The sequence below is a fragment of the Rosa rugosa genome, chromosome 3 (assembly GCF_958449725.1).
Source record: "Rosa rugosa chromosome 3, drRosRugo1.1, whole genome shotgun sequence".
NCBI lineage: Eukaryota > Viridiplantae > Streptophyta > Magnoliopsida > Rosales > Rosaceae > Rosa > Rosa rugosa.
The window spans coordinates 51,424,200-51,444,491 of NC_084822.1; the positions used below are offsets into that span (position 1 = coordinate 51,424,200).

General features: G+C 38.0%; 3 protein-coding genes across 4 annotated transcripts; all 3 read right to left on the bottom strand.

The window, feature by feature from the left end:
• Positions 1–150: 150 nt before the first annotated feature.
• Positions 151–1,973, bottom strand: LOC133738084 (probable E3 ubiquitin-protein ligase ARI8). The gene has a single exon (XM_062165524.1). The coding sequence runs from the start codon at positions 1,734–1,736 to the stop codon at positions 234–236; it is 1,503 nt and encodes a 500-aa protein (XP_062021508.1). The 5' UTR covers positions 1,737–1,973; the 3' UTR covers positions 151–233.
• Positions 1,974–5,379: 3,406 nt separating this feature from the next.
• Positions 5,380–15,369, bottom strand: LOC133737009 (exocyst complex component SEC3A). 2 transcript variants are annotated; one of them, XM_062164640.1, is made up of 25 exons: positions 15,102–15,368; positions 14,185–14,255; positions 13,798–13,878; positions 13,578–13,645; positions 13,390–13,492; positions 12,932–13,083; positions 12,214–12,331; positions 11,646–11,750; positions 11,206–11,307; positions 10,964–11,101; positions 10,626–10,754; positions 10,447–10,527; positions 10,262–10,336; positions 9,974–10,147; positions 9,735–9,888; positions 9,556–9,620; positions 8,576–8,746; positions 8,411–8,490; positions 8,020–8,101; positions 7,432–7,529; positions 7,220–7,328; positions 6,500–6,568; positions 6,059–6,124; positions 5,893–5,982; positions 5,380–5,680 (listed from the first exon to the last, which is right to left on the bottom strand). In XM_062164640.1, exons 1-25 carry the CDS (start codon positions 15,274–15,276, stop codon positions 5,570–5,572), a joined length of 2,667 nt encoding a protein of 888 aa, XP_062020624.1. In that variant the 5' UTR covers positions 15,277–15,368; the 3' UTR covers positions 5,380–5,569. The 2 variants fall into 2 exon arrangements, 1 of the variants encoding a protein (XP_062020624.1); XR_009859791.1 differs by lacking the exons at positions 5,380–5,680; positions 5,893–5,982; positions 6,059–6,124 and having other exon boundaries at positions 7,220–7,339; positions 15,102–15,369.
• An 838-nt stretch (positions 15,370–16,207) lies between these two features.
• On the bottom strand, positions 16,208–20,045 carry LOC133738976 (probable E3 ubiquitin-protein ligase ARI2). Its single transcript, XM_062166682.1, has 7 exons — positions 19,678–20,045; positions 19,429–19,461; positions 19,048–19,321; positions 18,132–18,612; positions 17,003–17,548; positions 16,711–16,849; positions 16,208–16,605 (listed from the first exon to the last, which is right to left on the bottom strand). Exons 1-6 carry the CDS (start codon positions 19,819–19,821, stop codon positions 16,729–16,731), a joined length of 1,599 nt encoding a protein of 532 aa, XP_062022666.1. The 5' UTR covers positions 19,822–20,045; the 3' UTR covers positions 16,208–16,605; positions 16,711–16,728.
• Between the last annotated feature and the right edge of the window lie 247 nt (positions 20,046–20,292).

Below are 20,292 nucleotides of genomic sequence, written 5' to 3' on the forward strand. Positions count from 1 at the left end.
TTCTTTCTGAAATATATATATACATATATATATATATATATATATATATATATATATATATATACATCAAGTATGAAAAGAAATTGGCGCAGTTGTTGCGAACTTAAACCCTTAAATATTGATAGAGAAAAACCAGTAAGACAATGCAAGTGCTAAAGGGGAATTTATTCAGTTCTATCCATCAATGAAATTGTACAATCACAGATCACCTAGAAAGCATATTCAAGGGGTAGTCATACGCCGTCCACCTCCGAAAGGCCATTCTCCAAGGCTGTAACCAGCTTCCTGAAATAATCTTTAGTGGCCCTCGTCATATTTTCGAGTTTTAAGCGAAATGCATGGAAGCTCTCCTTTAATTCTTCCTCAGAAGCCAGAAATGGTTGCAATTCAGTCTCGGCGCATTTGTGAAGCCTCTCGAGGCTGTACTCTGCATGACCTTGCAAGTGCTCAAACAGATCAGCCTTAAGACGCTCATCCTCAGGCATGTAGTAGCCATACGCATAGCTCCACCGCAGCACCTGCCTACATTCAATTATCTGTTGCCATGCATCTATGATGAAATTGAGTTCAAGCTCAGACAGATACTGTTGTTTCCTAATAAGCTCCTTAATGTGCTTGGTTCGCACCTCCTCTAAAGACTCGACAGCCTTTTCCTTCGAAGACTGATTGTTTGCCCATCGCTCATAATAATGAAGATACCTATCTAAATACTCCTTCAGCTTCTTCTGATCCGGCTCCAAATCCAACTCCTTCAGCTCATCAGTATTCGCCCTATACGCGTTACAACATCTAGTAGAATAACTTTCGAATTTCGCAAGACAATACCAGCAAAACTCATACCTACAAGGAGCTGAGCAAGTCATATGGTGACACCCTTGGTTCTTCTGAATCGGTCTCTTGCACTTTGGACAAGGCTTGGTGTTAACCAATATCCACTGCGCATTTTGCGAGCTGTCCTTGTTCTTCATAACCCACTTCCTCACCGTCTCACAGTCCACCGGACGGTGACTCTCCTCCGTACAATTCCAGCAATAGCTATGCAAACAAATACACGAAACGTCATAGCTTCTGGTCTCATAACTATCAAACCTAACAGCGTACTTACAATCCGGAGCAGGACACCACTTGATCTTGGTCTGCTGTTCGACGTACGATCTCAAAAGGTAGTGCCTGTACCTCTCGTACTCCTGTTTCGACACCAAGACCGAGATCAAATCAGGACCAACCGCCGCCCTACACGGCGGTTCGGGACACCTCAGCATCAAACACGGGGGGCCATCCTTGATCGCTGTGCTGATGTAACCCCTCCAGCACTCTCCACAATAACGATGACCGCAGGCGGCCGAATACATCGATCCATAGCCATACACCTCAAAACATATACCGCAAATAGTTCTTTGGTTTTTCGGATTGAATTGAGCCACAGGCTTCTCCAACAGACCGACCTTTTGCCGGATCCTGTCTTCATCGGCGAACCACTCGTCGTTGAGATTGATCACGTTCCAGTTGAACTGAGTGAGGGTGAAGCAGGCAGCGGATTGCGATATTGATAGTACAGCAGACACTTCAGTGATAGCATCCTCTTGAAGCTTGGCAATCTCTTCTTCTTTCAGAACAGTGTAGTTTTGCCGATCATTTGATTCCTCTTCAATCGACTGATCATCATCGTCGTCGTCACAATCGCTAAAGCCGTCGTCGTCGTAGTTGTCATCGTACATGTAGTCTGTGTCTTCCATGACGGCGGCCTATACAAAATCAGAAACCCTAATGATTTTCACGGCGAACAGAGGAGAGGGTGGGATTTGGGAAAGTAATGGAGATGGAGGGAGGGTTTATATGGGCTGTGTTGGAACTTGGAAGTCCACGGCGTGCGTTTCCTTCTTGGTCTTGGTTTCAATGATCGGTTAGGATATGGTCTTTGGTAAAGCACGGAAAAAGCGGAGCCTTCTATATTTCTAATTCTGTTTTGGTGCTAAAGCGGAGTGGACTTCAATGTGTTTTACCTATTAATATATTCCTTTTGATTTTGGATCTACGTAGATCCGCAATATTATGGTACGAGTTGTTCATAGTCATATTTTGTTTTTTAGTGCTCGTTAATAGTTCATATCTGCTAGCTTCCAAGTCTTGAAATTTCACACAAAGTTCTCCTTAGAATTGTAATATTTTTTATTGGCACTCGAAAGAATGATCTAGGAAAAACATACTTTTTCACCAAAATTGATGTACACGATACTTACTTTTAAAAAAAGGTTGAATAATAACCCATGTCGCCAAATTGTTCGTCTCAAAAGTTGGCTTGTAACTGCGCGGTTCAATAATAGCATGTACTTATGTGATCGAGAGATTTTGGGATGGTCCACACAACATGTCACTTTTGTGGTCAATAGTCTTGGTTATTATTGTAGTTTTTGGTCAATTTGAGTTGAGTTTATCGTGGTTGAATTCACTGACATGTCAGTCTCTTATCTTTCAAGTATGAAAGCGTAGTTTTAATTTTTTTTTATGTCTTGTCCTTGTCGATCCCTTAGTGAAGCTGTAATTGCAGTTAGTTTGTATAGAATGAATTTTCGTTTGAAACAAAATATTGATCCCAAGTGACACAGAGAATTTTTTTTTGGGTTATTGCAACACCATAGGCTATAGGGGACTCATATCTATGCTAACATATAGTTTAGGTACGGCATAAGCGTGGCTACGTATGGCACGGAACATAATCATATGATACCGTAATTTGATTTACAGACAAGATTGCCAAAGATAATGAAGAAAAATATACTCAAATTGATATATAGCAAAGTAGAATTACACAAACTGATCGAGAAACCTAATTAACTATAAATATTGAAAACTATAGAAACTAATTTGCTCATTCTCCCTCAATTTCCCCTCCCTGCCCTGGATGGTGTGCATCAATCACTCAGCATAAGAACACATCTCACAACTCATGGCAGAGGCTGGATTCCGATAAGTACAGAGGTCGCAACACCAACTATAACGTTCCGTATTACACACGTCACAGGTGATGGCAGTCCCCACATTGATATAAGTACACTGGTCGCAGGTCCAACTAGCCTCGTCATAGGGGCACGTCTCAGGAAGGCCCTCCTCCAGTGCACTAGCCAGCTTCTTAAAATAAGTTCCAGTCACCTTTGTCAGGTTTATGAGTCTCTTTCTAAAATCCCCGTAAATTTTCAGCAAGTGGTCATTGTTATCACCACAGACAAGAAACTGCTGCAGTTCGCTCTCGGCACACTTGTGAAGCCTCTCGAGGCTGAACTCGGCATGGCCTTGCAAGATCTCGAATAGCTGACGCTTGCGAGGCTCATCATCACTCATGCATGTAGTAGCCATAAGCATAGGTCCATCGCAGTATCTATGATGAAATTGTATTCATGCTCTTTTGTATTTCCCTGTATCTTTCCAAGTTCATGTATGTGCACATTCTTCACCTTATCAAAATCCTCAAGAGCCTTTTGCTTTGATTTTCCATTGTTGTCCCAGCGTTCAAAATAATGAAGGTATCTCTCTAAATACATCTTCGCCTTCTTCTTTTGGCTCTCGACAGCACTCATCCCTGTCCCAGATGACCTGTATTTATTGCAATTGCAGCCTCCATACAAAGGCCCGAGGCATGACCAGCAGAACTGCTGCAGTGCTGCCCACATCTGCACCTCATGTGATTACAGCCTTGGTTCTTCTCAATTGGTTTTTTTGCACCTTGGACAAGGCTTGGAATGAACCAGTATCCAATGTGCATTTTGAGAATCATCCTTGTTCTTCAAAATCCACTTCGCCACCGTCTCGCAGTCCACCGGACTATGATTCTCCTCGGTGCAATTCCAGCAATAACTATGTGAACAAAGACAAGAGACATCACATGACCCCATTCCAACATGGGCATCAAATTGAATAGCGTAATCGCAATTAGGAGCAGGACACCATTTGATCTTCCTGTGATTTTCGACATAAGATCTTAACTGGTAGCGCTTGTACTTGTCATAGGCAGTTCCGTGGTTTGTAGTCAACGACACCTTTTGGATTAAATCATGACCAACGTGTAGTGCAGCATTCGGTTGAGGACACCTGAGCGGCTCAGCATCAAACAGGCAGGACCACCCTCACCGATTGACGTGCTTATATAACCTGCCCAGCAATCTCGACAATAAGGATGTCCACAAGAAGCTGTGAGAATACTATTACTCCTGGATGATGCATCTAATGAATAGTAGTAGTACTCCTCGAAGCATATTTCGCAAGTAGTTGTTAGATTTTGGCTAGCATTATGTTCGACTATTGGTTTCTTCAACAAGCCTGCCTTGTCTCGGACTTTATCTTCATCAGCAAACCATTCATCCTGTAGATCCTCAACACTCCAATGAAAGTGAGGGAGTAGTAAGCATGCATCAGATTTGGATATGGAAAGGACGGTAGACACTTCTGAAATAGAATCCTGCTCAAGTTTTGCAATTTCTTCTTCTTTCAGAAGAATATAAAGACATCGACTCTCACCAAAGTCATCGACTTGTTCATCTTCTGGAAGATAGCCATCATCGCCCGCGCTGTAGCTCAGTGATTCTTCATCGCCACTATCTGCGGTTCTGTAGTCGTCATCGTTCTCCATGGTCCTAGTTCCTTGTTTAGCCTTCTATAGATTGCGACCAACGCCTACAAGGAACACGTACAGGAGCCTTTAGCCTTTGTGCGATGGCACATCGATATTTGTCTAGAATTATAGATACGCTAAACCCTAATAATCTGATAAGTACGTTCTTATTCCTTGTCAAACAAGTAATTTATTTATAAAATATCGGCGTCTCTTTACATAAAAGAAGGAAATCTAATCATAGATATCGTAAATCTTTTTCCAATAGAGAACCAGGCGCTCACCCTATCCCTTTATAATCTCTATATCAATTTTTAGCAGGGAGGAAAATACTTAATGCCTTCTTATTCTTGGGATACTATTCCTATTCGAAAACTTAATTGAAACTCCTAGTTCAACATGGGAGATTACTTACCACAGGAGTTTTTTTTCCCTTAAAAAAAGATACTTCAGACTCTGCCTAGTCATGACTTGTTCTTGGGCTGTTCACTGCATCTCATGGGCATTTTTTCTCCCGTATTTCCTATATTGAGTTTTTTTTTAATATATTATTATTTTTAGACTTGTCATGAACTAAAGAAAATTAGAAGGAAAAAAAGAAACATAATTAAAACACATAAAGAATTGAGTACAATTTTTTGTTTTTCGAGAAAGTTTCTATGTTAGTTTTGCTCTCTTTCTCTGCAAAAGATTCTTCAAATCAGTCAAGGAGCATCGGAAAGTGGGGAGTTCATGGGAACAATCAGCAAAAAGTGGGCGGACGGGGACGAAAATGAACAAATACATCAACAATATATATCTCTCATGTAACAATTACACATGTTTTTCAACCTATATTGACAAGAGACGATGGAAAACCAATTTATGGGATAAATATTTCTACAAAAAAGAAAGCACGAAAGATTACATCAAGCTACAATTCAACAGATCTATGGAAAATTATACAGGACAGTAACTCTCAATTTACATGTTAGCCAAAAGTTCTCTCATCTCTGTTACAGTAGGAATGGTCTCTGTGGGGTAGATTTTGTTGACAAGTTGAGCAAAACTTTCATACTTGTCAAGGAACTCCTTCTGTTAAAATCCAGAAAATCCATTAAATATTTTCAGTAGGAAAGACTTCCAAAGTAGAGCACAAAAAATAGTTACTATTACCGATCTCTGTATAGATATAGATAGCAGCAAGTTACAGGTTCAAGTCTGGTATCTAAAAGGTCTCAGTGCAGTGAGCAGCCTTTGGAGGGTTCTCAGAGCAAATAACTGAGCCCAAAACATTTTTAACATACCTTGCATTTATCCCATAAGGAAGGCAGCAATTCTTCTGATGTCATGTTTTTCTGCAACTTCTTGTACATTGCACTGATGGACTTGTCAAGCTGTATCGGGAAACGCAAGATACTGTTTAGCAATGAACATGTGAGACCAAGATATATGGAAAATTACCCGACTCACCCCAGATAAACTATATTTTAACATCTTCCGCAAATCCACTTTTGACAACCCAAGCTGGAAAGGGATCTGAAATTTGTGAAGAAAATTGATCAGCAAGTTTTTATTTTGGGTAAGCTGATGATTGGCATTTTAAAACACCTTAAATTAATAAACTGCACAGAAATGTTTTTCAAACAATAGTATATTAACCACAAAGTGCAACAGTTTATTCTTACGGTGGGCAAAAGAAAGATCTAGATACTCTTTCTAAAGGAATCATAAGTGCAGATCAATGGGCTTGGTTTCAGATTAACTATAACTCTATAAGTATGAGATAATTGAATGAGATCTGATCTAAAATGACAAGAGAAACAAGAAAGTTTGATATGGACAATCAGCTGTCTATATCCTAACTTACCAACTGAGAAAAAATTGTCATTTAAGGACCACAGATTCACTAACCTCTTCAGGAGCGATTGTATACATCAAATCCTCTATTTTTTTAGCGAACTGGAAAAGCCGTTCAAATTGCTGCCAAAAAGAACAAAATGAGGGTCAATTTTGTTCAAAATATTATGTCAAGCTCAGTTAGACATCTACACAAATCGTCGCTGATTCTTATAAAGCTACACGACTTTGTTAAAACTATTGTATTTTATAACCACAATGCAGTTTCGCTTTCACTTGGATGTTATCTTTCATAATGGATTGATTTGCTTGTTCATTTCTACTGGACCGTTTTCCGAAGGTATACATGTACATATGATTGTCTCTGGTTGAATGCTATGCTAATTGACCCCTCCCTTCTTTAACTAAAAAGTGAAGACAAATAGCAATTCTAAAATTGAGGGGAGCAGATTGGGGAGGAGCTAGATACTCTGTCGAAGAGGGTAGAATTCTTAGCTTCTCTATGGGCTTCGGTTTCATCAAAGGTTAGGGAGAGTTTTTTTTTTTCCTTCCTATTTCTTCAAATGGGAGAGTTTCTGATTTGGTAGCTATTCTCTTGTTTCTTGTTGCTTGCTTGTTTTCCTGGCTGTAGCTTTCTAAGTACAGTGGATTCCTTACATAACTTTTTTCTTTTTTCCTTAAAAGAATAAAATCAATAAAAAGAAAACAATTCTGTAATGGAGGGAATGAGGAAGAAAAATTATACAAGATTTAGCACCAAAGTGGATAACTTACAGCGTATATGATCATACTGATATGGCGTGTGCAAGCTTGTTCATAAGCTTCACTTGCTTGGTGATAAAATTTGGCCAATGTAGGAACAACATTTGCTAGGTCATACAAACTGCAAGCAAACTGCTTCTATTCAAAAGTGAATTCAAATGAAAAAAAATGAAAAAGAAAAAAAATAGAACACTGAAAATAGTAGAAAAGAGAAAGAGGACTACCTATTCTGAAATGCAGCATAGTTCTCTAAGAGGAAAAGATCAGAATATTTTGGATCTGTTTGTGCAATCTTCTCTAAAGTCACAAACATTATGCTAACCTGTCAAGCAAACAACCTTTTGTAAGAATACAGTTCTGGTAATAATCAAATATCTTCATCATCCTTTCTTTTTTGGTCCGGATCTCATCATGAAATTTCGCATAGCCAACAGAAAGTTAAGTGTGTTGAATAAAGAGCACAAAAAGGTGGTCTTTCAATTCAAAAACTTAACTAAGCTTTGAAGACATAACTTTTAGGAAGAATAAAAAGAATGGAGTAAAGTTGAGCCCAAAGTATATGTAAGCATATTTCTGGTTATCACAAGAACCAAGAGTATTTTGCTTGTACATGCTTGAATCAACAGAAACCATTGATGTTGTATGCCTAATGCTCATTGTTGCAAAGGATCCACTTAAACCAATGACCGAGTTCAAGCACCTTCCTCTTCAAACCATGATATTTGATAGCCCTATCGCCCCTTGTTTGGATTATACTAGTCATCATAATTCATCCACAACAAAAACTATGTTATCATAAAAAAAGCACTTACAAATTTTGTGTATGCTTGATCAACTAAATCCCTAGATTGTCCCTGGATATACTGCTCCATTCGCGTTGCCAGAGTTGCAAATCTACACATAAAGTCAGCAAAATCAACTACTACGTGTAACAAGAAGTATCAAACACATAAAAACAGCAAAGCATGGGATAAGTAGCTGCCTGGTTAGAGCTGACAAACTTTTTTGGAGCTTTGAACTCATTAACTAGAAATCATGCAAATTCTTTCCGTTTTCATGTTCTTTTTCCCCCCTTTTTTTTATAACATCCGATCAAAACATTGGCAAACCTTAATGTGATGAGCCGATGACTGCCTTTACTCTCAAAAAAGGATATGAAATTGCGTCAACAGAAGAAGCATAAGCAATGCAAATCCAGTTTACCTTGGGATGTATGACAAGACACCCATTTGCCTAACATTGCGCTCATTTCTTTCAATCTGGTGGCATGCTTCATCAACAAACTGCAATTGAACAGAAGTGATGTGGGCTCAGATCATAACCCTGAAAAACACATGACAATGATCACCCCTTAAAACAAAAACTTACACGACTAAATTGCATTGATACTCTTGACTCCAGATCGCCCAGCAGGAGACGCACAAATCCTGCTGCATCAGCTTTCTGACCTGAAAGATAACGCTCTGTAATCCCATGCATTGATATGCAGCGTAAAGGATCAATCTTGTATGCCCAGTCCACCACAGCATAAAAGTCTTCCTGAAAACATTATATATTGGCATCTATTATCGGCGAAATCAGGAAAATGATTTGTTGTGGGACATAATCATAGAAACTACATAGTGCATACTGCTAAGTGACAATTTTATGACATAATATAGAAGATGAAGAACAGTATGCAAGGTATTGAAAGCAAATCTAGATGCCATTCTAGATGCATACTGCTAAGTGACAATTTTAGGTAATGTTCCCATTCAAAGCAAATCTAGATGCCAGTGCAAGCAACAAATTTTAGTCACTTTATCAATATTATCATCCAATAAAATCACAATTTAGGAACATAGATTTCGTGTTAGGATTATCACCAAAGAACCCTCCCTATTATGACCGGTTTTGTTCATTAAATTAAGTGACTTATCATCTACCTAAGCAGACAACCTTGAATAAAACCTCTGACATGTTAAGTTTCCAAAATTCTAAAATTTTATTATCCATATTACAAACTGACAATTTCTCAGTCAAGACCAAATTTCGCGCACATGAACATCTTAGAAAGGTCATCTGTGGACTCTAAATCATCGGATACTGTCTAAGTAGAAGGGTTTCCATCTGAGCAGGATACTTTCAGTCAACTTCCTAAGCTACTCAGAGTAAAATATCCAATTTAATATCACCTAAAACCAGAGATAAGGATCCCAAGTTCTGCAAGAGAAGATTGAGCTTTGAGAAGACATCTATGATGGACAATATGAATATGCAAACCTGCAAATGAAAGAGAGTACAAGCAACAAAAATTCAAAAGCAGGTGCAATTGTGCAAACAAATATGCAATATGTTGTGATCATTACTTGGATTCCATCTAGTAAATCCTGAAGAGATTCATTCAATGCTGCAAGCTCTCCCGTTTGTTTACCTACAACAAACGATGATTGAGTCATCCAAGAGAGTGAAGCAGAACTGGCTTAACTTTCAAACATACAGTGCAGACAGATTAAACATAAGACTGAAAGCAAATCGGGTAAACTACCAGCTTTACTGTCATTGTCATCAATGTCCATGATTCCCAAATCGTCATCATTCGGGTCATCATCATCGTATTCAGATTTATCTCCATTGGCAGTACCCCCTGGAGGAACAAGTGCAGGAACTTCAAAGCACATAAAGTGTGCGAAAAAAGAACTCTGCAGTTGACACATTGTAGACTGCCTTTTAATAGAAAGATGATATAATTCAGATCAAAGAAAAAACTATATGGCCGGAGCTAACCTCATCTACAAGGAGTGGGATAAAAATTGTTAGCATCTTGGAATAAGCATCAGAAACAGTAGAAGTGTCTGCAGCATTCATATTTTGACCAGAACCAGTAGAAGCTTCAAGCCAGACAGTTGGATTTTTTGATGCCTTTGTACTAGCACGAAGCTCATTTGCAAATTCACGAGCCTGTAGACATCACACATATAAATTTTCAAGTCTGTCAAAGTTCTTAGAAAACTATAAAATTTGAGAACAAAAGGGATGATAGAAAACTAGATTTAGTATATTATTATTTCTGACCTCCCGACGAAGAAGCAAGTTGAGGGAGCTACAATATGCTTTTCTCAGTGGCCCAAGGCAATTCTTATCAAGAGTCTGCAAAAACAAAGGTGAGGGGGATAAGAAAAGAAATAAATAAATACAGCAAATACACATACATATGTAGATCAAGTTTCAAATTAAATGCAATTAATATAAAATGTAACCTTTAAATGTTGCAGAAGGCGAGCATATGTCCTGCATTTATACCGTAGATCAGCATGATCAGGCCTTTTCAGTTGCCCCCGCTGTTAAAAAATCAACTAAAGTAGTCAGCATTAAGATTCCTACTGAGAAGATGAACAATTTTAATGAAATATGTAAGAACCAAAGTCCTAAAGTGCACCTGAGAAAAGTAGCTCTTGTCACTTATCATGAAATCCACCAAACTAGCAAAGTAATTTCGCAAGAACTCAGAAGCTCTTCTGACAAATGTAGCTTTTAATTTTTCAAGTTCTGCCCGCTTCTCTTTAACCTGTAAGTATTTGAATTATTACGAGTACAATGAAAACTTGTAATCCATGTCATTTCTATGCTAAGGATTAATTTACATCATAGCCGATCTAACAAGGTTCTGAAGTGTTATTAGCTTCACAAAGAGAACTTTGAAGTTCACAGCACAGCTTTGCCCCCACACTTTTTGGGGAAAAAAAATGAAGCAAATGAGAAAGATAGAATGCATACAGCTCGCATGTTTGCATAGATAGGGTCCAAATGGGGTACTTCAAGACTGCGTAGAGCACCAGCTAACCACTCACATGCTTCTATGTTTTGAAGCATACGTGCCTCGTCAAATGAACCTCCAGTCAAACATGTTGCATACTACACCAAGCAAACACCATTGAAAAGATTTTTAGGGTCTGAACAATTGCCCAGTTCAAAACTAATTAATTATATCTCACAGGTTAACACGATGGACAGCATACCTCTGTAGGGACATGCAAGCCTTTAAGAAGCTTGTCAAGCTCCTCGATGAGTGCTTTATTATTTACAGATTGCGTTTCCAACTTGTTATTGCGGGTTTCTATCTGAACATGGCAACAGAAAGATTTAGAGGCCAACTTAAGAAGAGGTCAAAACTCAAGTAGCAGACGTTCATATATCCAGTCAAGGTAGTCACAAAACAATGTTATTACAAGACATACAGAACAACCACCTTTTTAGTGTAAGGAGTGGGGAGAGAAAACTAAAATGAGTGCAATGCTAAATATGTCAATTTGTATGCTATGTTTGTCTAGAAAATATTAAACATAATTAACTAAAGAAAATAAAATAAAAAATGAAGTCGTTCCCGTAAAGTGCAATATAGAAAAGAAAAAAAAAAATTGCCATCCATGAAGGATAAGCAAACTCATCAAAGATATACCGACTCAATGTCTTCTCTCATGTGTCTTAGTTTCACATTGAAGATGCTTAACCATTCATCCATGTCATCAACACAATTTGTTGCTGATTCAATCCCTTGCAAAACCTACAAGACCGCAAATGATGTTATAGATATCAATCTCATATGTCTTCAAGAAGATGGACGCCCATGAAACCAATGTCCTAGAATCAGGTAAGAATAGCTTTCACATCAATTTCATAGACAACTTGATAAATTAATTATGCAAGTAACTCAAGCAGATAACTAAGTTGTTCAGATAAACATAGCAACACCATTTGTGTAAAAGAGATGAGGTCAAAAAATGAAATGAGTGAATCTCAAGATATAGCCACACGGATGACTACATAATGCAATGGTAGTGATAAGGACAGGTGAACAATGTGGACAGAAAAAAATCAATTTGTTTTAGAAAATATAACCAAGTAAGCATCAAAGAATAACAAAAGTTAACAAATTAAGAACTTTGAAAAGAAGCTTCCAAAAGAAATAACTGTGAAAAGATGAAATGCCACCATATATAAACAAAATGAACAGAGAAAAGGCTCACCTCATCGATCAAAGGTTCACTTTCCAAAATGGCATGCACATTTGCTGCTTCCAGAGCCAGAAGCTCTCTTTTCAACCTTTCAGAAAATGCCTCTGCTTCACCAATACCCATGACATAACTGCATATCATTCCCACAGTCACAATAAGTCAAAACTATATGAACATAGTTGCAACAGAATTAACTTAGAACTAGAACATATGAAAGAAAATGGCTGTAAGACTGCAGAGTAAGGCAACTAGCACCCTTATAGGAACAAAAATCCGGAAAAGTTGAAAACTGATATTAAAAAAAAAAATTCTGGTTTAAAGCACATAAATGATCATCAAACTTGGAAGTTGTCATGAACTGGCTAAATTTACTATTAAAAAGAATACATTTGTATATATTCATACATTTGAGTAAGAGCAGGACCACCCACTTGGTTCATCAACTCTTGGCAGGCTTAAATGCTGAGTTTACATCATAAATTAAGCAGGCGTCACATAAAGCTTGTTCAATCAAGTCTAAGTTCAAATGAAGTTCAGGAAATTTCAGAAGATCTTCCTAAACCTCAAACTATTATAACCACCTTTTGCTTATAAATTTGCTGGAATTTGCAAACACAGCATCACTTCAATTTAAATCTTATGTCACCAAAGATTAATATTCTCAAAACTGACAAACTAAATAAAGCACAAACTATTCTATGTCACAAAAAGACAATGAAATGGTACATACGTTCCCAAAAGTGCCTCCATGTCCTCTTCCTCGGCTTGTGAGACAAGTTCTTTCTCAACAGTTACTTTCAAGTCACGTTCAGTCACTGTTGCTGCAGCAGGTCCCTCTCCCTCTTGCTGGTTTTTTTGACTAGAAATTGCGGGTGTATTTTCCTAATTTTTTTTTTAAGACAATAAGGAGAATAAATTGTTTTCAAATAAGTAATAAAACACAGTAGCTAACAACAGGGAGGAGGCTAAATATTAGGGCCACTGGAAAATGTAAGAAGTATTTAGTCTCTAGTAGTGACATAAACACCACGCATATATTTCTCCAAAACAGAAACACGAAATTACCGTGACAGAAAAGTCTCAACATGAAGTAGTACTGGTCATTACAAATCCACCAGGAAGTGAAACCTCAATTATAAATATCATGAAATCTTTATTACCACAGGAGTATAAATTCATCATATGTACCTTAGCCCAAAGAGCCATCTCGACGACATCTATACCAACAACTTTAGGCAGCTGTTCCAGTGCGTCTTTGCATATGTTTAAAATACATAGTAAAAGGCGGTTCCTACATAAAAGTATATATATGAGCAATCTGTTTTATTAATGAAAGGATTATATCATAAAGAGAGGTATCATTTTCCATGACATACCTGTCATCAATGTTTCGCATGGTCCATTGAGGAGGAGCAACACTCTGGCTCCTAAGATTATCAAAACCCTACGAGAAATTGAGTCAAACAAAATTAAACCTACATGTTTATTCAGACATTGTTTCTTATTTTGCTTAATTGCAAGAATCCTCTTCCACTACATAGATTTTCTACATAAGCATATAGTCTTTCGAGAGACAAGTGGGGGATGGAGCATTACCAGAGTAAAAGTACATCCACTAGGGTCGCTTGTTAAAACCTCCACCTTTGAAAGATGCTTTAGCTTGTATAACTTTGCAGGCTGCAAGTAAAAGGAACTTTCTGAGAACTTGTATTCATGGCAACTTGCTAATCAATCCCAACTTCGTAAGACATTGTTTTTAACCGTGGTGAGACCAAATTCTTTTCTTTAGATATTTAATTTCATTTTATAATAGTACTTTTAAGATTAGTTACAGTTTCTCTCACAGTTTTTTTTTGTAATTAAGAAAAATCACTTTCATCAGCTAAAAAAACAGTCCTCATCAAATATTAAGGCACCATTGCATGACACTAGTTCATCATCCCCATGTTCTGTGTAGGTATGAATAAACAAAATGGAGTTTACCTCAAGAACTCCTCCAGTGGAATATTTTAAGACTCGAAGAAAGGCTTTAGTCCGCTGGCCTTTGTTTTTGACTGCATAAACCACAAATGTTGGTGACCCACAGCCATTTTACCACCAAGTGGCTAACGTTATCAATAACCAACTCAGATACGCATCCATACATGTAGTTAATAGTTATTAATACATGTATAACCATTCTGACATAATGCTTCAAAAGACAAGTCTTTTGTTTCCTACCGTTTGATATCGAATTGCGCAACTCAAACCTATAGTGTAACCAGGTATTATAGAATCTTATATTACATTTCAAATAAATCAGAAAGCATGGTCTCAATAAGGAGTGTCAACTAACAAACTTCTAGATAGTAAACTCAATCTATATCACAGCAATACTTAGCAGGTTAGTCATGTTATCCATAGAGGAGCTAGACAAAATATGCACATCAACCCCCAGAAGGCGGGACACAATTCCCATTACTGCTTCAACTGAGATACTTCGCAGTTCATACTCAGCCTCTCTTGTCTACTACTCATTCATAAGAGGTAACCATAGTCTTATTGTTACAAACTCTAGATACACTACTCCAAAATGTAGGTTCTAAGGATTCCGCTAATTCGAAATATTAAACTTATGTCCATTCAATATCAACAGGCATTTATAGAGCTTCAAAGATAAGCTAGTCCTTTAATTCCAACCGCATTACTCATCCAACCACATTGTGACTACGTCTATTGATCCAGTAGCATTCTAGCAACTCAAAAAGAGTAAGAAACGCCCTAGAATTAATCAAGTTAAAGCTCAGCTTCTCTTCTAAACTTCCCTAAACGAATCCAATCCAATCCAGATAACACTACGGTGCGCTGGCACTTGTCTCAAACCAGGTGTTAGAGAGAGAGAGAGAAAGAGAAGTGCGTACCGGAAAGGGCAAGAACCCTAGGTTTGGCCATGTCGCGGCCGAGCTTGTGAGTCTTCCCCCACATGCCCCGGCTCTTGGCGACACGGATCGACATGACCACGGACTGCTTGGTGCCTTCGATTGCGGCCTCGCAGGCTCGCCGGAGCTCCTGGTCGTCGGCGCTGGATTTCGCCATGGCCGGTGGTGCTGGACTATCTGGATCTCAATCCGACTCTTTGTTGTTATTATATAAAGAGATTAATAATAAGACCTCTCTGGATGGCGGTCCTGGTTGAAAATGACGCACCAAAGATAAAAAACGAAAATTCGAAATATACGTTGTCATTACTACGCTTGGATTAAAAGAGGATCCGGATTCTGGCGGGTACGGGTCAAAGGTTCTATTTGAACCTTACATCTTCTAAATCATTTTATGTATCGTCACTTGCAATCAAATATCGTTTAGTCATTCAATTGTATAAAACAACATGATGGTTTTGATTCACAGTATAGTATGTATACTAGAAGTTAAATATCACACATACAATCATAATTAGTTCGACTGAATGATTTGATTTTAAATAATTAAGATCTTCCCCTCCTAATAAATTGTGTGTTTGCCTAACATTAAATTGTTATAAATAAAATCCGGTGTAATTGAGTTTTTCCACAAATGATCTTTAATCTCAAGAGCTGTTCATCACAGCATGAGGCCAATGAGCATCGTGAGAGCAAACCTAACAAAATTTCTTTGTTTTATCAGCAAGATTTTCAAGAATTGTATGAATTCTAGTCCAAATTACAGTGGTGGCTTTGATAACTTCATACTGAATGTGAAATGTACCATGATTTTCAGAGAGTTGAGCTTGTAACTTTGTTAGGGAGCCTTTTTATTGAGGCTCCGATCCGCGGAGAATAATAAGGAAGAACAAGCGATTTCAGAAACATTCGTTCAGCTATAGCTATCGATTTGTGACCTTACGTTTGGCCTAGAACATGGAATAAGGAAGCACTATAATGTAATCCCTGAACAAATAAATGAACGAAATAGTTCAGCCCTGTGCTGCGCTACTTTCATAGCTCTATGATCAACTCGAAAAGGAAGAAAAAGGGGAACATATCTCCAGTTTTATGAGATGTATAAAAGTCATAATTTCATTTCTGAACAGTGAATGTATACAATTTGGTATCATCCTATCTACGGTAACTTCCTTGGCAAAACAACTGAGATTATATGTGAGATTATTTGAAAAAGAATCTCATTTCTAACTGTAAAGAGGTTAAGATGTTGAAGGTTATCAATTTGGCAAAATTTAGCAACTGAGAACTTGACCATCCTAACTATATCACCACCATCGGCAGGACACTTTGAGATAAAAGCACTCTCTCCAACAGTTCTTCCCCAGGCGCAATTCCAAGAAAAGCATCAACTTTCACCTCAACTCACTCTCAAAGTCGATTGAGGACAAGATTCTGTAGTTACATTTGTCAGTAGGAGAACTTTTGTTTATCTCCAAGTTCTCTTCTGGTAAAAAAGAAAAAAGAAAAAAAAAAAAAACATAAATTATAAGCAACCATGAAGGATATGTGTAAAGCCTGGAAAACTCCTGCTGTTATAACATAGCCATACCGTTAGTGCCAGTCATTTTCAGCATCCCGACAAACTGTTAATTTCTGATGCTTTCTCCACGCCGTTCGAGTTGTAAGAAACAATTCTGTGAACTGAAAATTGAAGTTGGCCCAGCAAATCATATTCAATGCATTCAAACCTGCAAATATTCCATATGTTTGACTCATGTGAGCATCACATAGAGATGTACGCTCTAGAGTCGTTGATTAAGAATTATAGGAAAATCATGTTTCTTTCAGGACCACAAACTTCATACTTCTCATCTTTTTAATATAGAGGTAGTCACACTTACAATTTCAGGCAGAGCTTATCAACAAGCGTCGAAAGATTGATCATCCTCAATTTTAAATCGTGAAGTTTCTCCTCCGAATAATGGTCAAAAGGTTCCTCTGTAAACATAGAAAGCTTCTCCATGCTGGCCTCAAGCTGCTGCTGCTGGTCCTCAAACAAGTTCTGTTTTATCGTCCTTTGTTCTAATGTCATCTCTTTTTTTAAAAGATCACCAAACATGTGATATGCAAATGGGTAGGAATATGCAATAATTCGCCTTGATCTAAAGAGTCTGTTGAGTGCATCAGTTGGCCAGCTATAATCTTTCGATGACGATAAGTTTTCTTCCAAATATGTTATTTTTCTTTGTACGGTTTTCTTCAGCGCAGCTTCAAGCTTAAGAGAATCTTTATGAGCTTGAAAACGGTTGAAGTAGTGAGTGTAACGAAATAGGTCCTTCTTGGTTTGCTCAAGGTCCGTCTCCTCGTCTTCTTTGAATCGTCCACACTCATGACCTGCAATGGAATCCCATGTATGATCCGAACCAGTTGGGGCACCACAGAGCCAGCTGGGGAAAAAAAAACGAGAAGACTTATCAACTTCAAATATTGTTACCAACCTGTTAAGGAAAGAAAATGAGAAAGCAAATGGGTGAAAGCCAATGCAAACATTGTTGAGCACATATCACATTTTTGCTATAAAATTTTAGTGAAAGATAAACCCCTTGCTATCCAACAGAAGCTAAAAAAGAAAGGCATTGTGTTTGTCAAAATAAACAGTTACGGAAATATGGGAGCTCAATTTTGAATTAAGGAACATATGAGACCACATTCTGTCTTTTAATACTGCTCATCATTACGTCTTTCCTTGATCAACTTCTATATTGCCCCAAGAATATTTCACAACCCTGAGTGGGGCAAATTTAAACTACTCATTGAGGAAGTTTAAAGCTGATAAAAAGTTTAGTCCAAAAACAGCCAGTGTACCAAAAACAATACATCAATATGTACATCACAAAAGGAAGCAAAGCTGCAATTGCAGATCCAGTGACAAGGATCTTGCCCCAGGTTTAGCTTTGAACAGGAACCACATAAATGCTAAGAAGGCACAGGGGTGAAGTAACTACACAAAATGCACAGTATAAAACTCACCAAAATGGTTGTCCACAGATACAGGTAACTAGATTGCATCCTCCATTCTTTTCAACCAGCTTGTTACATTTTGGGCAATGCTTTGTGTTGACTGAAATGTAATTAACAGTCTCTGATTCATCTACGCACTTCTTCAACCAGTGGTCCCACATTTGGCATGAACAAGGAGAGTGTGCTTCACATAAGCAACTAAAACAGAATTGCTTTCCACATGCACATTCAACCTCGATTAACTCATCTTCCTCAATACGTATAGCATTTCCACAATGAGGAATACTCGGGCACCACTTCACCTTTCTATTATCCTCAATATATGATTCCAGAAGAAAACGATCAAACTTCTCGGCCAGATTAGGATCCCTTGCACTGACCAGATTTCTGATTATTGCTTCGTCACAAACAGCATTGCACTTGTGTGCCATGCATTTAATGCGCCTACTTTGACCCTCATTTATTTTCACAATAAAATGCTCTGTCCAACCTAGGCACAATGGTAAACGGAACTCATTTCATTAAAAGAGAAAGAAATCACAAAAATGCAAGCAGGCTTGCTCGAACAAGTATAATCAAAGCCACAAACTATAGAGGGTAGGCAATTAATGGTTTTCTTTTCCTTACTAAAAATTGATTCGACCCACAGAAGTTTACAAGACTCTGTGCCATAACATCCTAGACAGATAACCATATCCCCAGATTCGTTAAGAAAGATTCGCAAGGATATTCTCATTTACAAATAGGCTGATATTCGAAGTTTAAGATTCAAATGCTGTTGAATTACAAAGTCAAAACAAGATTTTTTTTTTATCAACTTCATTCAAAAGTCTTTGCTGAGTTAATTGTCAAGTGCTTATCCTAGAACAAACGAAATGTACTTACAGAATTCTGCAAAAGAGAAAATGAGCAGCAGAGTACTTACATTCGTTACAAAAAACGTGATTGCAATCCATGATTGTGACCTCATTAGCCGGAATTTCATCCATGCAAATATCACACATAACCTCAGATGAAAGCTGTGATGTGTCATCATGCTCCGCCATAGTCACACCAGCCTTTTCGTATAGTAACTCTTTCCCCCTCTCTACATACACAGCAAGCACCTTGTCGACATCCCAACGATAATGGATGAGCAAGGTTCGGGCATGGTACTCTTTCAGCGACAGCACATCCATTACCCTCTGCACATCGCCCCTCTACAGATTTCAATGGCAACACTTCAGTATAACAAAAATTGAAATTCAATGGCAACACAGTTATATTCATATCAGAAATAAAAAATTAAAAAAAAAAAAAAAAATACCTGTGCAGCCAAGAGAGATTCTTTTGAGATTACCTGCAAAACACCATTGAAGGTTTTAATTCCTCAACCAATAAAAAAAAATCTCAATTGCAGACAGAGAGCCACACAATAATCTCAACAACCAAACAAGACGCTACGATACAAAATAAGAGCAGAAATTTACTTTCAGATTGAAAAAGAAATCGGAAAACGCAGAGTCAAAAGGTAAAGTTACAAACGGAGAACCAGAATTCGATCAAAACAGTTTACCTTGGTCGATGACACCTCACACTTTGGAGTCTCACTCTCAACGTACGCCATCATCTCCTCCTCCAAATTCTCAGGATCATCATTATCCTCCTCGTCATCGTAATAGCCTTCTTCCTCGCTGCTCACATAATAGTCGTCCTCCATTGTTGAAAACCAAACGAGAGAATTGCTGCAGAGAGAAACCGAAACTCCGATGAGGGAGAAAGAGAGATAGAAATTTTTCCGGGGGAAAAAAGAAAGCTTCTAGGGGAAGCAAAACCCCCAGAAAGAATGAGTCTTTTTTCCCCTTTCCTTTTCTTCTCTTCGTTGCTCTTCTTCTTCTTCTTCTTCTTCTTATTCTTCTCTTGTGTGGAATTAAACGAATCGGAAAGAGGCATTGTGGGGGTTATATAGTGATCGGGTCAATTGAAACTCTCCTTCTTTAGCTTTTTCTCTTCTTTCCACGGTGGAGAAAAGTCGTGCTTAAAATAAAAATCTCTGACTCACGGCAAATAGGGCCCTCACGGATAAGAGCAGCCTGAATTTTTTTTTGGGTCCTTGACCAAAAACACCAAAATGAACTAAAATTATCCCACACCAAAATGAACTAAAATTATCCCACTTACCCCTGCAACA

Coding starts and splice junctions, on each gene's coding strand:
- LOC133738084 (XM_062165524.1), bottom strand. CDS start 1,736: ATGGAAGACACAGACTACATGTACGATGACAACTACGACGACGACGGC.
- LOC133737009 (XM_062164640.1), bottom strand. CDS start 15,276: ATGGCGAAATCCAGCGCCGACGACCAGGAGCTCCGGCGAGCCTGCGAG. Junction 13,493..13,577: donor ATGCGAAACATTGATGACAG/GTATGTCATGGA, acceptor ACTTTTATGTAG/GAACCGCCTTTTACTATGTA. Junction 10,528..10,625: donor ACAAGAGCTACTTTTCTCAG/GTGCACTTTAGG, acceptor ATTTTTTAACAG/CGGGGGCAACTGAAAAGGCC.
- LOC133738976 (XM_062166682.1), bottom strand. CDS start 19,821: ATGGAGGACGACTATTATGTGAGCAGCGAGGAAGAAGGCTATTACGAT. Junction 19,462..19,677: donor GTGAGGTGTCATCGACCAAG/GTAAACTGTTTT, acceptor GGTGTTTTGCAG/GTAATCTCAAAAGAATCTCT. Junction 18,613..19,047: donor TCACGTTTTTTGTAACGAAT/GTAAGTACTCTG, acceptor CATTGTGCCTAG/GTTGGACAGAGCATTTTATT.